At 35.2% G+C, this 15383-nt stretch overlaps 3 protein-coding genes across 4 annotated transcripts; all 3 read left to right on the top strand.

Moving 5' to 3' along the window:
* Window positions 1-466: 466 nt before the first annotated feature.
* On the top strand, window positions 467-2434 carry LOC108208398 (tyrosine decarboxylase 1-like). Its single transcript, XM_017378930.2, is given in 2 exon segments — window positions 467-794; window positions 796-2434. Coding segments are annotated over 2 exon segments (1557 nt in total). The 5' UTR covers window positions 467-527; the 3' UTR covers window positions 2086-2434.
* Window positions 2435-7843: 5409 nt separating this feature from the next.
* LOC108208429 (tyrosine decarboxylase 1) lies at window positions 7844-9485 on the top strand. Its single transcript, XM_017378960.2, has one exon. It carries the CDS (start codon window positions 7872-7874, stop codon window positions 9378-9380), a length of 1509 nt encoding a protein of 502 aa, XP_017234449.1. The 5' UTR covers window positions 7844-7871; the 3' UTR covers window positions 9381-9485.
* A 2956-nt stretch (window positions 9486-12441) lies between these two features.
* LOC108210048 (STOREKEEPER protein) lies at window positions 12442-15195 on the top strand. 2 transcript variants are annotated; one of them, XM_064088176.1, is made up of 2 exons: window positions 12442-13974; window positions 14369-14450. In XM_064088176.1, the coding sequence occupies exon 1, from the start codon at window positions 12565-12567 to the stop codon at window positions 13948-13950; it is 1386 nt and encodes a 461-aa protein (XP_063944246.1). In that variant the 5' UTR covers window positions 12442-12564; the 3' UTR covers window positions 13951-13974; window positions 14369-14450. The 2 variants fall into 2 exon arrangements, with proteins under 2 accessions (XP_063944246.1, XP_017236784.1); XM_017381295.2 differs by lacking the exon at window positions 14369-14450 and adding an exon at window positions 14964-15195 and having other exon boundaries at window positions 12443-13974.
* The last annotated feature ends 188 nt before the right edge of the window (window positions 15196-15383 follow it).

Raw genomic sequence — 15383 nt, forward strand, 5'->3', positions numbered from 1 at the left:
TATTCATCTTACACCACAAAATTTCGCAGCTGGTCAGCTACCCACTAATATTATATATCATCACATGTAAAACCTTTTGTACTGTTTTAGCGCACTATTTAAATTCCAACCAAAACTTCAATCCACCCAGGCACCCACTTAGTACGGCACTGAAACTAAAATGGTGTAATATACTGTGGGAGTCCTATTCCATCCCACTCTTTACTTTTCCGGTTTGTTTTATCATTTTTGTCGAAACACATTTTTTATGATTAATAATTTTAATTTCGTATTAATATTAAATATAAAATTTTCATCATATTTAAATACTTATGAATACCAATTCAACAAGATTAGTAACAACTATATTTAGTCTTATATTAGATGTAAGTCCCGATATATCAAAGAAAAAAAACGAAAAGAGGGGAGGGAGCAGAAAATATAGTAAAAGAATCTTTTCAATAAAGCTATAAATACAAGGAGGTTTCTACATCCTACGATAAGCCTGTACACTTGCATAGTCATAAAAACAAAGCAAGCAAGATAATATGGGTTCCATCGATAATCTTTTTATTCAAAACTTGGCTTCCCAGTTTCCCATGAATACACTAGAGCCCGAAGAATTCCGGAGGCAAGGCCACCTGATGATAGATTTTCTCGCTGATTACTATCAAAAGGTCGAAGAATATCCTGTTAGAAGCCAGGTCTCACCTGGCTATCTCCGCGAAATTCTACCAGAATCTGCTCCATACAATCCCGAATCCCTCGAAACAATTCTTCAAGATGTGCAAACCAAAATCATCCCCGGCATCACACATTAATTGGCAGAGTCCCAACTTCTTCGCTTATTTCCCTTCTAGTGGAAGTACTGCTGGATTCCTCGGTGAAATGCTGAGCACTGGTTTTAACGTTGTTGGTTTTCACTGGATGGCTTCACCAGCTGCCACGGAGCTCGAAAACGTTGTCACCGACTGGTTTGGTAAAATGCTTCAACTTCCTAAGTCCTTTCTTTTCTCTGGAGGCGGCGGCGGTGTTTTGCAGGGGACCACTTGCGAGGCCATGCTGTGTACACTTGTGGCAGCCAGAGACAAAAACTTGAGGCAACATGGCATGGAAAATATTGGCAAGTTGGTTGTTTATTGTTCGGACCAAACTCATTCCGCCATGCAAAAGGCTGCCAAGATTGCTGGAATTGATCCCAAGAATTTCCGTACAGTCGAAACGAGTAGAGCCTCTAATTTTCAGCTCTGTCCTAGGCGCCTGGAATCTGCAATTTTGACTGATATCCAGAACGGGCTGATTCCATTGTACTTGTGTGCCACGGTTGGGACGACGTCATCAACCGCAGTTGATCCGTTGCCAGCTCTAACCGAGGTGGCGAAAAAGTATGATTTATGGGTTCATGTTGATGCTGCTTATGCGGGAAGTGCTTGTATTTGCCCCGAGCTTCGACAATATCTTAACGGTGTGGAAAATGCAGATTCTTTTAGTCTCAATGCTCACAAGTGGTTTTTGACAACACTGGATTGCTGTTGTCTCTGGGTGAAGAATCCGAGTGCACTCATAAAATCTCTTTCCACCTATCCCGAATTCCTGAGGAACAATGCTAGCGAAACCAACAAGGTGGTGGACTATAAAGACTGGCAAATAATGCTGAGCAGGCGATTCCGAGCACTGAAATTATGGTTCGTGCTAAGGAGCTACGGAGTTGGTCAGCTGCGGGAGTTCATAAGAGGGCACGTAGACATGGCCAAGTACTTTGAAGGGCTGGTGGGCAAGGACAAGAGGTTCGAAGTTGTGGTGCCGAGACTTTTTTCAATGGTCTGTATTAGGGTTAGGCCATCTGCGATGACTGGAAAGAGTTGTGGAAATGATGTGAATGAACTCAACCGAAAGTTGCTGGAGTCTTTGAATGAGTCTGGGCGGATATATGTGAGCCACACGGTGTTAGATGGGATCTACATAATCCGCTTCGCCATTGGTGCAACTCTAACAGATATCAACCACGTCAGCGCGGCTTGGAAGGTGGTGCAGGACCATGCAACCGCATTGCTTGATGATACTAATTTCCTGGCTAAAAAAGTTGCGGATATTATATTATCATAAAATGCAGAGACTAAGTTCTGTTTTGCATTATTATATCGGTCTTTCTAACGTGTGCCCAAGGGCATACAATAAACACCAACTCTCATGAAAATATACAATAAACACCAACTCTCATGAAAATGGTTTCATTTGATTGGTGGACTTGATGTAAATAGGGGCATCAACATTTATTATCTATCCACCAATCAAAATCTAATATTTTCACGAGAGTTAGTGACTATTGTGTGTCATGGGCACACCATAGAAAATTCGTTATTATATTTGTTATTATCAATTAAATAAAAGAATTTATTTGTAAGTGGGATATAATTTTATTTGTAATATATTTAAAATATTTTACTTTCTTCTAGTTGTGCTCATAGCTTGATTGCAAAAGTTGATAAAATTGCTAGGAAAAGTACTAGAGGTGCAAAAGTGTACGTTCATCCTTATTACATTGCATTAATGAAAATGCGCGCAATTTCTTAAAATGTATATAATTTATGTAGATCTTATAACTCAACGTTACTGTGAATACATTGCTTATTTGCGGTGACGGAACTTGATACTCCATCCATTTCATTCTAAGATTTTAATTATGGTGTTCGTCAAAATACCATAATTAAAATCTTAGAATGAATTATTTTTACCATTGACTATTAATAATTTACATAACTTTCAAAATTATTTAAATAAATAATTATGAAATTCTAATAAAATGGACGAAAATTTGATTATATTAATGTATAATTAACGCAATTTTGGTGCTCACAATAATAATAAACGTCACAGATTTAATATTTTCTTAATATGTGTGACATTTATTTAAAAAAATTATTAAAGTCAGAGGAAAATAGTATTATATCTATTATATATCTAATAGAGCAATCATGAGTAAATTAATTCGAAATGACTAATTTACCCTTTGCTCATTATACAATACTTATATATATAAAGGTTATTACTGACTATTCATACTAACGTATTTATTAGACACTAATGTCTAATCATTAATATACATTAATGACTTTATAATTAAAACTCTAATATATGTATATTATATTTATACTTATGATTCAATAATAAACAAATAAATATCCAGTATTGTAAAAAGCGGGAATTAGAAATTTAAAGATTAATCAAAATGATTAATGGAATCATTATTCAGAATAATTATATATGTAAAAATATTCTACCTGATTAATCCAGTTTTGACTAATTAATCATGGATTTAAACAAATTTTATCAAACCGGATTAAAAATCCGTTTGATTATCGATTAATCGGCCGATTTTTAGAATATTTAATTATTATGATTTAATAAAATTATATATGTATATATATTAGGATAATTATAAATTATATATAATTATACGACAAAGACTCTGATTCGGCAAGAATCTCATTTTTATATTAAATTTTCAATAATTTTAGGTGAGTGGTAATTTAATTATATAATAAAATTTTAAAAATAGTGTATATTATTGTATTTATATATTAGTAAATATCATAATAGTGAGTTTGTGTGTACATATAGACATCAACATAATATGACGTAAAATATAAATAAATATAAAATTTCAATTTAAAAAAGATGAGCGAGAGATATAATATATATTAAAAAAATTTAAAGCTAACACAAGCTAGTTCTTATTTATGCCTAAGGAAAAAGTAGGTGAACTGTTTAAATACTTCCAAATACTGGTACATACTTGCAGAGATCTACATTAAATTTTGGTAAGAAAGTATACCTACAGAATACAGTGGAGTATTTCTTTGCCATTTGCCATACCTGCGGTGATTACTAAATTTTGAGAAGTTATTAATACTTGGCATGTTTGTTGATCAACTGCACTCCTCATCTCTCCAAAACACTTACTAAAAAGAACATCTGAAAAGTATCCTCATCGATGTATGACCCCGTTATAAAGTGCAGGACCAAAATTTCCAAATTCTTGGCCCAGAACTTTAATTTATGATTAAGACGAATATGAAATGAATGGATTCTTCTCTTCCACGGCTGCTTGATTTGTTATACTAGCCTGTTAGGTCGGTATCACAGGGCTATCTGCGCAACTACGTACCTAGTAACATCACATTCATATGTATGTCAAACGAGAAAACAACACAGTTATATATGATTGCAATTTCCATTATAGATTACCCACTTTCTGTACGTCTTGTATGATCGAGCGCGCATAAGTGTAATGCTCGGCCCAGGTACTGTCACGGAGGAGAGAACCAGAGTTGGCCGAGCTGTTTGTATTGAAATAAGTAGAAAAACTGTTCAGATCCATCAAGATGGGCTGACCAACTCCCGCGTATATGTACTCCATCCGCGTCCTGTGAGTGATCCCGTCCTTATGTTGTTGGATTCGTATTTATTTTAATACGATAAAATTTTTATATTTTTTAACGATCAAAACTATATTGGGAATTGTGATAAAGACAAACGGAAAAAATATTAAATAATAATTGATAATAGATAGAGCCTCATGGAGGGAGTATTAATTTTAGTTTTTTATAATATATTTTGTAGGTCTTCTGCTACACTACAAAATGAACAGCGGACTGAACATTGTCCTATGAAAAGTAAATAAATGTTTTTTTGAAAAGTAAATAAATGTTACTCACGCGTATTTTCTAATTTTAATTTTTTTATCTTATAACCCTTTTTAATTATTCATATTTAAACTTCATTGCAACAGAGATTCAAAACATATGTAAAGTTAATTATATACTAATAATAATGTGCAATATCAGTAATTTGATTAATATGTTTATATTGTAAATTGAAAAACTAAAAATAAATTACTAAAAGATATTCAGATATTATTTATTCATTTTGTATTGTTAGTGTAATTAAGGAGCCCTAGGATTATTATAAATAATATACATCATTAAATTTGTAAGAACTAGAATATTTGTTTGTATATATACCTTCGCTTCTGAGTTTACTGATGGGTAACCCACGTACGGCCCTTTATCATGCAGAATCTTCAGTGAACAATCTGATTGTTTAGTACAAGCTACCACAAAACTAAAGGGTTAATTATCAAATTCAGAAGTCGACTAACAGTATCAATTTTATCACTGATCTCTACATGGTCTCAAATGACTCACCAACTCACTTAATGTATCAAAATCATCACTGCCGTTAAAAAATGTAATGGAGGTTTAGACAGAATGACAGATTGACTGTAGGGTTTAACATGTGGCCTGCCACATCATTTGAAGTTTATATTGAAATGAAGTATGTAATCTTTTTATTAAATTAATTTTAGTATATAATCTAAATAAATGCATAGAACTACATAAGTATGATTTATGGGTTCATGTTGATGCTGCTTATGCGGGAAGTGCTTGTATTTGCCCCGAGCTTCGACAATATCTTAACGGTGTGGAAAATGCAGATTCTTTTAGTCTCGATGCTCACAAGTGGTTTTTGACAACACTGGATTGCTGTTGTCTCTGGGTGAAGAATCCGAGTGCACTCATAAAATCTCTTTCCACCTATCCCGAATTCCTGAGGAACAATGCTAGTGAAACAAACAAGGTATCCTCATCGACACTCCTAATCTCTCCAAAACACTTATAAAAAGAACATCTGAAAAGTATCCTCATCGATGTATGACCCCCGTTATAAAGTGCAGGACCAAAATTTTTAAATTCTTGGCCCAGAACTTTAATGTATGATTAAGATGAATATGAAATGAATGGATTCTTCTCTTCCACGGCTGCTTGATTTGTTATACTAGTATTAGTTAGCCTGTTAGGTTGGTATCACAGGGCTATCTGCGCAACTACCTAGTAACATCACATTCATATGTATGTCAAATGAGAAAAACAACACAGTTATAGATTACCCACTTTATGTACGTCTTGTATGATCGAGCGCGCATAAGTGTAATGCTCGGCCCAGGTGCTGTCACGAGGAGAGTGCCAGAGTTGGCTGAGCTGTTTGTATTGAAACAAATAGAAAAAACTGTTCATATAAATTAATTTTTATATTTAACTAATTTAATATTATATAAATTGATTAAATTTAATTAAATATGATCTACTAAAAATTTAGACTTTCAAGTTTTATATTGAATTTGAGTGCCCACATTTTCCAAATACCCATCGAAAATGAGGTAGCTGGATTGGCTGCAGCAAGGAGAGTGTGCCTGTGAATTTGGACTTATCTAGTGGACTTCTCCAAGAACGTGGAAAACAATTTTATATATTACTATTATTATCGGATATGCACACACTAGCAACCACTTTGAGTATGTGCCAGACACATCACGTTGCTTCAAGTGGTGTTACAATCCTGTGTAGCTTTCGAAAACAGACAGCTAACAGCTTGATGCAGCAAACCAGTTGAAAGATTCAAGCGATGAAATTACAGAAGCTAGAGACCAGTTGTCGCTTTGATAATAAATTGAAGAAGGTTGAAAATTGATAAGCTTTAATTACTTAAAACAAATTGAAGGATCAGTTGAGCTTCTTGATTGAGCATTTAGCAATTTTGTTGCCACTGATTTGAGGATTGAAAAAGATGGATGAGGGATGCCTGGCTGGGTAGTCAGAGTGTTCTTTATCAAATGAATCAGTGTGTAATTATAGAAACAGTATAGAAACAGTCGGCTTTGCCAAAGTCTGAGTACGAGACCGCAACATGAAGTTCGATATTTTTCTACCCACTGTAGTATGTATGATTCATGGATGAGGCGGGGGCTTTGTCTAGAGGGAGATTTCAGAAGGTCAATTTAGATTTAAAAATTAGATACTATGTGCATAAATAAATTTAGAATGTGTATTGTGATAAAAATAAATAAATAATTAGATTTATCTTACACTAATCTAATTATATACCTGATGTTTTTATGTGGGCCGGACCACCCTCATTCGGATGTAAAGGAGCAACGGTCATCACATAACCACGTCCCATGTCGCATGCAACTACCGTCAGTCTCCCACTTTTCCCCGGGACACTGTCTGACATTCAGTCTTTTCTCCGGAGTTATCATTAAAATTTCTGATCAATTTTTAAAAATATTTTATTATTACTGATTATATTTTGATTTTACTAAAATTTCCTATTTATTGAACTTAATAAATCTCAAATCAATAAATTAATCGATTAGTTGAGGATTCGTATAATCACCTTTTTTTCATAAAAAACTATTACCAAAAGAATATCCAAAAAGTGTTCTCATCGACTTATGACCACGTTGTTGAAGTGCAGAACCAAAATTTCCAAATTCTTGGCCCAGAACTTTAATGTACGGATTATGGGGTGGTTTGGGCAAGTTTAAAAAAAAAAATTTTTTTTTAAGTAAAGAAGTGGATTAAAATTAAGAAGTAAATAAGTTAATAAACTATTTGGAAAAGAAGTAGAAATTCTGTGAACGAGAAGCTAACATTCTTAACTTCTTAAAAGTGCTTCTACTTCTTTACACCAATAGATCAACAAAAATAGAAGCCAGAAGCAGAAATTAATTCTGCAAAACAAGTGAATGGGTTGTTTTCTTCTACGGCTACGATTTCTTATTTTTAGTTAGCCTATTCATTTCGGTATCACATGGCTATTTATGCACAACTACTTAGCCACGTCACATTTATGTGCAAGTCGAAGAAAAACAAGTACATGTTCATATCTGATTACAGCTTTGCATCAAAAATTAACGAGGAAAACACTTCATATAATGTACATGACCACTACTTTTCAAAGTTGCTAGGCCTTAAAACTGGTATAAAACTAACTTAATACATGGACAATGCCAATGCATACGTACACTTACATTATCCTGCATACATAAAATGGGTTCCATTAATAATCTTACTGAAAAAAATACTTCTGAACCCTCAAACACACTAGATCCTGAAGAATTTAGAAGGCAAGGCCACCTGATGATTGATTTTCTTGCTGATTACTATCATAACATTGAGAATTTTCCTGTCAGGAGCCAGGTTCCACCCGGTTATCTTCGCGACATCTTGCCAGATGCGGCTCCTTACAATCCGGAGCCCATCGAAACTATTCTTAAAGATGTACAAACCAATATAATCCCTGGCATCACACATTGGCAAAGTCCCAACTTCTTTGCTTACTTTCCCTCTAGTGGAAGTACTGCTGGTTTTCTTGGAGAAATGCTGAGTACTGGTTTTAATATTGTTGGCTTTAATTGGATCTCTTCACCGTCCGCCACGGAGCTCGAAAACATCGTCATGGACTGGCTTGGAAAATTGCTTCAACTTCCCAAGTCCTTCCTTTTCTCGGGTGGAGGCGGCGGTGTTCTGCAAGGAACCACTTGTGAGGCTATGCTGTGTACTCTTGTTGCAGCAAGAGACAGGACTTTAAGGCAACACGGGAGAGAAAATATTGGAAGGTTAGTCGTATACTGTTCCGATCAAACTCATTGTGCATTGCAAAAAGCTGCCAAAATTGCCGGGATCAGTCCCAAGAATATACGCTCAATCGGAACAAGTTCATCGACAAATTTTCAGCTTTGTCCTACTCTACTGGATAAAACAATTTTATCTGACGTGAAAAATGGGCTAATTCCATTTTACCTGTGTGTCACTATCGGAACAACCTCATCAACCGCTGTTGATCCGTTGGCACCTCTTTCTGAGGTGGGAAAGAAGTATGCATTATGGGTTCATGTTGATGCTGCGTATGCTGGAAGTGCGTGTATTTGCCCCGAGTTTCGTCACTTTCTAGATGGTGTCGAAAATGTGGATTCGTTTAGCCTTAATGCGCATAAGTGGTTTTTGACAACATTGGATTGTTGTTGTCTTTGGGTGAAGAACCCGAGTGCACTAATACAATCTCTATCCACTGATCCCGAGTACCTGAAGAATGCCGCAAGTGAATCGAACAAGGTGGTGGACTACAAAGACTGGCAGATAATGCTGAGCAGGCGATTTCGCGCATTAAAATTATGGTTTGTATTAAGAAGCTATGGAGTTGATCAGCTGAGGGAGTTTATAAGAGGGCATGTTGAAATGGCCAAGTATTTTGAAGGGCTCGTAACAATGAACAAGAGGTTTGAAGTTGTGGTGCCTAGGTATTTTTCAATGGTTTGCTTCAGGGTTTCGGTAGCTGCTGTGATTAGTGCTGGTCTACAAAGTGAAGATATAAATGAGGTAAACCGGAAGTTGTTGGAGTCGGTGAATGAGTCGGGCCGGGTTTACATGACTCATGCGTTATTGGGAGGGGTTTACGTGATTAGGTTCGCCATAGGAGCCACCCTGACTGATTATCGGCATGTTAAGGCGGCCTGGAGAGTCGTACAAGAACATGCAGATGTTGTACTTGGACGTTGAATATACATGCATGCTAATAGCATCTGCAATGGTTGGCACGAGGGTGTCAATTTTGACACATAACTTAAAATATTATTTTTTATATTCAAACTCTTTCAAATTATTTTTAGCACCTTTCTTTCAAAATACGCTCCAATGATCGGCACTCCAAGATACCAATTTTATTAATAGAGAAATAATATTTTATGTATTATTATGACCATCAATGATTTTTTTATGTATTATTAGGACCACAGGTGAAGTTAGCACTCTACGTTATGAGTTGCCAACTTTTGGCATCCCAAAGTGACACTCATACCAACTCACACTTGGCACCCTAATAACACCACAGCATCTTCAATGTAGTGCCTGCGAGAGTGTCGGTCATGTCATGCCACATGATATTGACACCCATCTTGGCATCTCCCACCGGAAATGCTTTAGGTGTGAAATTTAGAGATATACTCTCTCTGTCTCATTCATTTGTATACAGTTTCTTTTTTTGGATGTCCCACCAATTGTATACATTCCAAAAATAGTACAGTAACTTTTAATAATATAAAACATCATTACACCAACTATTTTCTTCCATTATATCCATTCTACAATAATATAAACACTAATACACACACTATATTCCTCCACTATCTCAAATCTAATACTTATTAAATATAAATGGGTCTCAAATCTACTACTTTTAATAAATGTGCATAGTATTATTTTTATTTAGTATGTTGTTTAAAAAAATATTAGTTACAAGTAATATCGTAACATTATAACTTATATGACTCTAGAATTAAATTTAATAGATAATATTTGTTTTTATTTAAAAAAATTAATCATAAACATGGAAGCTGATATCAATAGAGCTTATAAGATAGAGTACAATTGTTTTCAACTTGACCGTGCTTATTTGTTTTGTATGTAATTCAATGAACGATAAATTTTTGTTTGTAGCGGTAATATGAGTGTGCATAAACCAATAAATATACGTCGGTTTACCACATTAGTCAAAAAGTCTTTAAATATGAATATGCGCCTGTCATAGGATTTGTTTTTAAATTTTGTTCCTTTTTTTTTCAAATAGACAAATGATAAATCTGAATCAAATGATTTGGTGAATATATTGTATTTCCATTATTGCTGGTATGAGTGAAAACAAAAAAAAAATATCTTTATTTTTTTTCTCAAATTCTAGTTATCAATATTTAATTGACTCTCCTCACATCAAGTCATCAACAATAATGGGGTATTAATGACACCTTTTATATGCATGTATCCAATGTGTACATGTCAGATGTGTAAAAAGTTGTTACCAATTTTTTTCTCAAATCATAGTTAATAAAGTATGATTGGTTTCACCCATAATACTAATAATAATAATAATAATAATAATAATAATAATAATAATAATAATAATAATAATAATAATAATAATAATAATAATAATAATAATAATAATAGGCCTCTTAAATACACATAAATCGTCAAATTAAAATTAGAAATCTGTTTGTCACGTTATTAGGAAAAAAAGTTGGGATAGAATTTGTGATATATAACATTACTCATGCATATAATCACTCAATTAAAATTAATTTCAAAAAAATATCACTCGATTAAAATCAGTTATTTATTTATCACGTCATCTCTGAAAATAATTTAGGACAAGATTTGGAACTTAGCAATAGAAAACGGAACAAGACCAGGGAGGGTAGTATTGAAAATTGCTATCTAGTTATGAGGGACGTTAATAATAATAAAATCCGTTACACACTAAATCACTCATTTGGAATTAATCATTTAGAGCATCTCCAGCAGTATCTTAAATAGGTTCTCTAAATATATAATAAACAATTCAAATTCTATTATAATAATAGTGATCCTATATTGATTTTCAATTTCAACAATGATCCCTATTGCGGGCCCCCGTCAATTCCTTTGAGTTTCATTCTTGCGAACGTACTCCCCAGACGAGATACTTAACGCGTTAGCTACAGCAATGCGCGGGTCGATACGCACAACGTCTAGTATCCATCATTTACGGCTGGGACTACTGCGGTATCTAATCCCATTCGCTACCCTAGCTTTCGTCTCTCAGTGTCAGTGTCGGCCCAGCAGAGTGCTTTCGCCGTTGGTGTTCTTTCCGATCTCTACGCATTTCACCGCTCCACTGGAAATTCCTTCTGCTCTTACCGTCCCTATTATTATTATTATAAATATTAAATTCAAATTCTTTTAACAAAAATATAGCAAGAATATGTGAGCAAGTGGGCAAAAGATGAGAGTTGAATATTTAATCATTAAAAATGAAATGAGGAATGAGTTAGGGATTCCCTACTTATGAGAAATGGATATTGGATCCTAATATTTAGAGAATGAGTAGGGACTCTGCTCGAATGAATTTTTGTGTATATTCTTTAAAATAATAGATTAGGATCTCATATGGCTAATGTGCTCATATAATTTTTAAGAAAAAGTTAAAGTAAGATTTGAAATACTCCCTCCGTCCCATTTTAGTTGTCACATTTGGTTTTGTGCCGGTCAAATTGACCCATGTTTGACTGCAATTTATTAATATTTTATCAATTGAAAAAATAAAAAAAATATGTCACCGGAAATAACTTTTAATCTACTTTAAGATGTAATTTTCAGATTTTTGAAATAATGAAGGAGTGACTTGTAATCTTTGGTCAAAAATTAGTAAATTTGACCAACAAAAAAGGAAATGTGACAACTAAAATGGGATGGAGGGAGTACATAACATTACTCCTAACATCTAAAATTGTTCATGAATGAAATTAACGGTGGCCTCAAATTTTTAAAATTCTTTATTGAGATATCCCTTATTTTCCATTATTACAAAAGATTATGATCAATTATCTTTATTTATATTTGTACAGTTTCCATTTTTGATAACAACATTCTTTTTTAGCATCAAAATCGACAGTACATATAGAAGATAGTGCAGAGAAAACTGCGATATTCAAATACCTCAATATTCGAATCATTTATAATTACACATATGACATATACTGTATCAATTACTGATAGTAGTATTTGTTAAAAGAAAATCACAAAAAGGAAAATTAATAGCCGGTGATGAGCCCTATAAATGTATATGGTGCGGTGATTTCTGAATAGCAAGCCCTCAAACAAAACCCCAAAAACCCTAACAGCAGCCACCGATTCGCATTCTTGAAATTCAATGGCAAGAAAGGCGCAAGCCGTTGATATTCTCCCTCCCCCTTCTTCATCCGACGATGAAACTCAAGATCAAGATGGCTCTAGTAGCAGCACTGATGATGAACAGCCCCAACAACACCCCCCAAAGACTCAAAAGCCCCAAGAATCTGAAGAATCCGATAATTCTGATGACGAAACTGAAGATGATGAGCCCGAGGCTGCGCCTCAGCCTGTTGTGAAGAAACCCTCCTTACGAGAAGCCCCAGAAGAGTCTGATGATTCTGATTCTGGTACTGAATCTGATGAGACCCAGAACTCACCTTCTGCTTCGGCCTTCACTGTTAAGCCTGTTGTTCAGAAAGCTGTTGCGAAGTCGCCTGAACCGAAGACTCCCTCTTCGAAGGCGCCCCGGGTCAAGTCCCGGGCCAAGCGCCCTACTGAGTCTGAGGAGACTGATAAGGTTTCCAAGGCTGTTTCGAAGAATCAAGAAATTGGGAAGGGGAAAGGGGGGAGTAGTAAGAGGCCTGCGGAGGCTGAGGCGGAGAAGATTGATAAGGTTTCGAAGAGTAAGAAAAGTAAGGTGACTAATGGGGATGGGCAGAGTGTGGGGAAAGTCGATAAGGGTTCGAAGGGTAAGAAAGCGGTGAGTGGGGATGAGGATGGCGGTGAGGTTGAGGAGAAGAAGAGTATTGCTAAGTGGCATTGGAAAGATGAGATTGCGTTGTTGGGTGGGATTGTTGATTTTAAGGCTGAGACAGGGGGTGATTGGAATTCTAAACTGGATGTTTTTTATGAGTCAGTGAAGGATTTGCTTTCGGTTAAGCTGACGAAAAATCAGTTGTCTGAGAAGGTTAAGAGGCTGAAGAAGAAGTTTCAGACCAATGTGGGGAAATTTCAGAATGGTGAGGAGCCTGTGTTTTCGAAGCCTCATGAAAGCAAGTTGTTTGAGCTTTCACAGAAGATTTGGGGCAGTGAAGGGACTGGTGCTGATGGGAATGATAGTAAGGTAAAGAGTACTAAGAAAAAGGGTAAGGATGATGGGATTGTAGTTGGTAATGCTAATACCAGTACTCCGGTTAAATCAAATGCAAACAGGGAGCTTTTTGTGCAAGAGGAAGTTAAGAACACAATTGTGGAGGATAGGAGGGAAGAAACACAAGATGTTTGGTCACTATATCCAAATTTGTGTGCTTCTGTTGAATCGGAGGTGTCTAGTTTTTCAATATTGCAGGGAAAAAATTTAAAGGATCATGTCAAGAAGATAATTAGCGGGATGGGGGAAGAGAAGGCAAGAGAACTGGAGGATGAGTGGGAAGCTATTCATGGGATGGATCTTCAGCTGTATGCAAGGAGGACACAGTTGATCAGTAAGCAAGCTGGAGCTATTGCGGATGTTTCTAATATCTAATCATAAAAAATCTTTGTGGATGAGGTAATCACGAATTAGTTTCATAATGCATTTGATATTTTTTTTGCTATCAAGGCATATTTTCTTATGGTTGTTGCCAATGTATCTTTTGTTACCGCTTGTTACTGTCAAAATGTGTTTTATCGGCTGAATGTGCTAGTTATCTTAAGTAGTATTTATGCTGAATTGATTTTTTTAATGGTATTGTTATTAGTTGTTCGTTCTCTGCCTTGGTAATTCTTGTTCCTTGCATTGTTTTTTTGGCTCTTGGATCTGTTTGTTTATTATGTTAATTATTCACTCCTCGATAATGAATCACATGAGACATGTTTCCAAATAGTTATTTGTTTATCAGAAATTTGACAGATGGCACCTCAGTAGTCAACTTGAGATAAATTAAACTTGAATTTCTTGTTAGGTTGTTTACTGTCCATTATCAAGCTTCCATCTCAGTGAGTGGCACACTCAATTAGCAGACTAGCAATGACAGAGTACTTGAGGTCTTTTGCTTTTTGGGTCTGGGATGAAATCCTCTTATAGTTCGTTCTCCAGTAGGCAGGAGCAACTTTTAGTAAATTCTGTGCTCAAGAATGTTTGCTCTTTTATTATATTAATCTCTTTATTGTCTGTGTTTTGCATAGAAAAGTAAAGAAGAAGAGACCGACTACATGCAAGTACATAACATGAGAGAATTTCGTAAAGTCACTATATCCAACCTTTCGTATATCCGGATTTATAAAGTAGATCTGAGACTTGCAATGGGTTTTCCAACAAAACTAAGCGTTTCTTTCTTTATCATTCAAAAAATGTTCTTTTCCAGCAATTATTCGCTTTCTGTAATAATGTCTTGGTAGCTTGCTTCCATCTCATTTTCATGTTCCCATTCCTGATGAATATACACTGTGTGTGTGTGTGTGTCTGTGTCTGTGATTGTTGGACTAACTTCAGCTGATCACACCAGCAGCTCTGATTGTTAGACTAACCAATGATGGTGTTGTTGCTTGATTTTGAAGGTGGGAACAATGTTTAACAACAAGTGAATGCCGCCCTGGTTGATGATGTTGCTGAAGCTGAATTGGGAATTTTATGCTAGTTAGGTGGTTGTTTTAATGTTTTTAGTACGTGCGGTCTCCTTTCTATTGTTTTTGGTAGCTGAACTTGTTTTGCTAAGTCGTTTCCTAATTTTGGATTTGTCTTTAAAAGAAGTTGCTAGTATCAACTACCGGAAGGGAATTGTTTCTTTCATTTCTTGCAACCGTTCGTTCATATCTAATATGTTTTCGTCCTGCTATTCAAATTGCATGTGGTGTTGTGTTGTTTATGTAGGATATCATATTGATAAACTTGCACTAGAGAACAATAGCACTTCCCTCCTTTTTTGCATTATGTCAATTACCTTCTTACCAAACATAATTATATATATACTCAATTTA

The sequence above is a fragment of the Daucus carota genome, chromosome 2 (assembly GCF_001625215.2).
Source record: "Daucus carota subsp. sativus chromosome 2, DH1 v3.0, whole genome shotgun sequence".
In the NCBI taxonomy this organism is placed as follows: domain Eukaryota; kingdom Viridiplantae; phylum Streptophyta; class Magnoliopsida; order Apiales; family Apiaceae; genus Daucus; species Daucus carota.

Excerpts from the sequence above, each read along its gene's own strand:
- LOC108208429 (XM_017378960.2), top strand. The coding sequence starts at position 7,872 with ATGGGTTCCATTAATAATCTTACTGAAAAAAATACTTCTGAACCCTCA.
- LOC108210048 (XM_064088176.1), top strand. The coding sequence starts at position 12,565 with ATGGCAAGAAAGGCGCAAGCCGTTGATATTCTCCCTCCCCCTTCTTCA.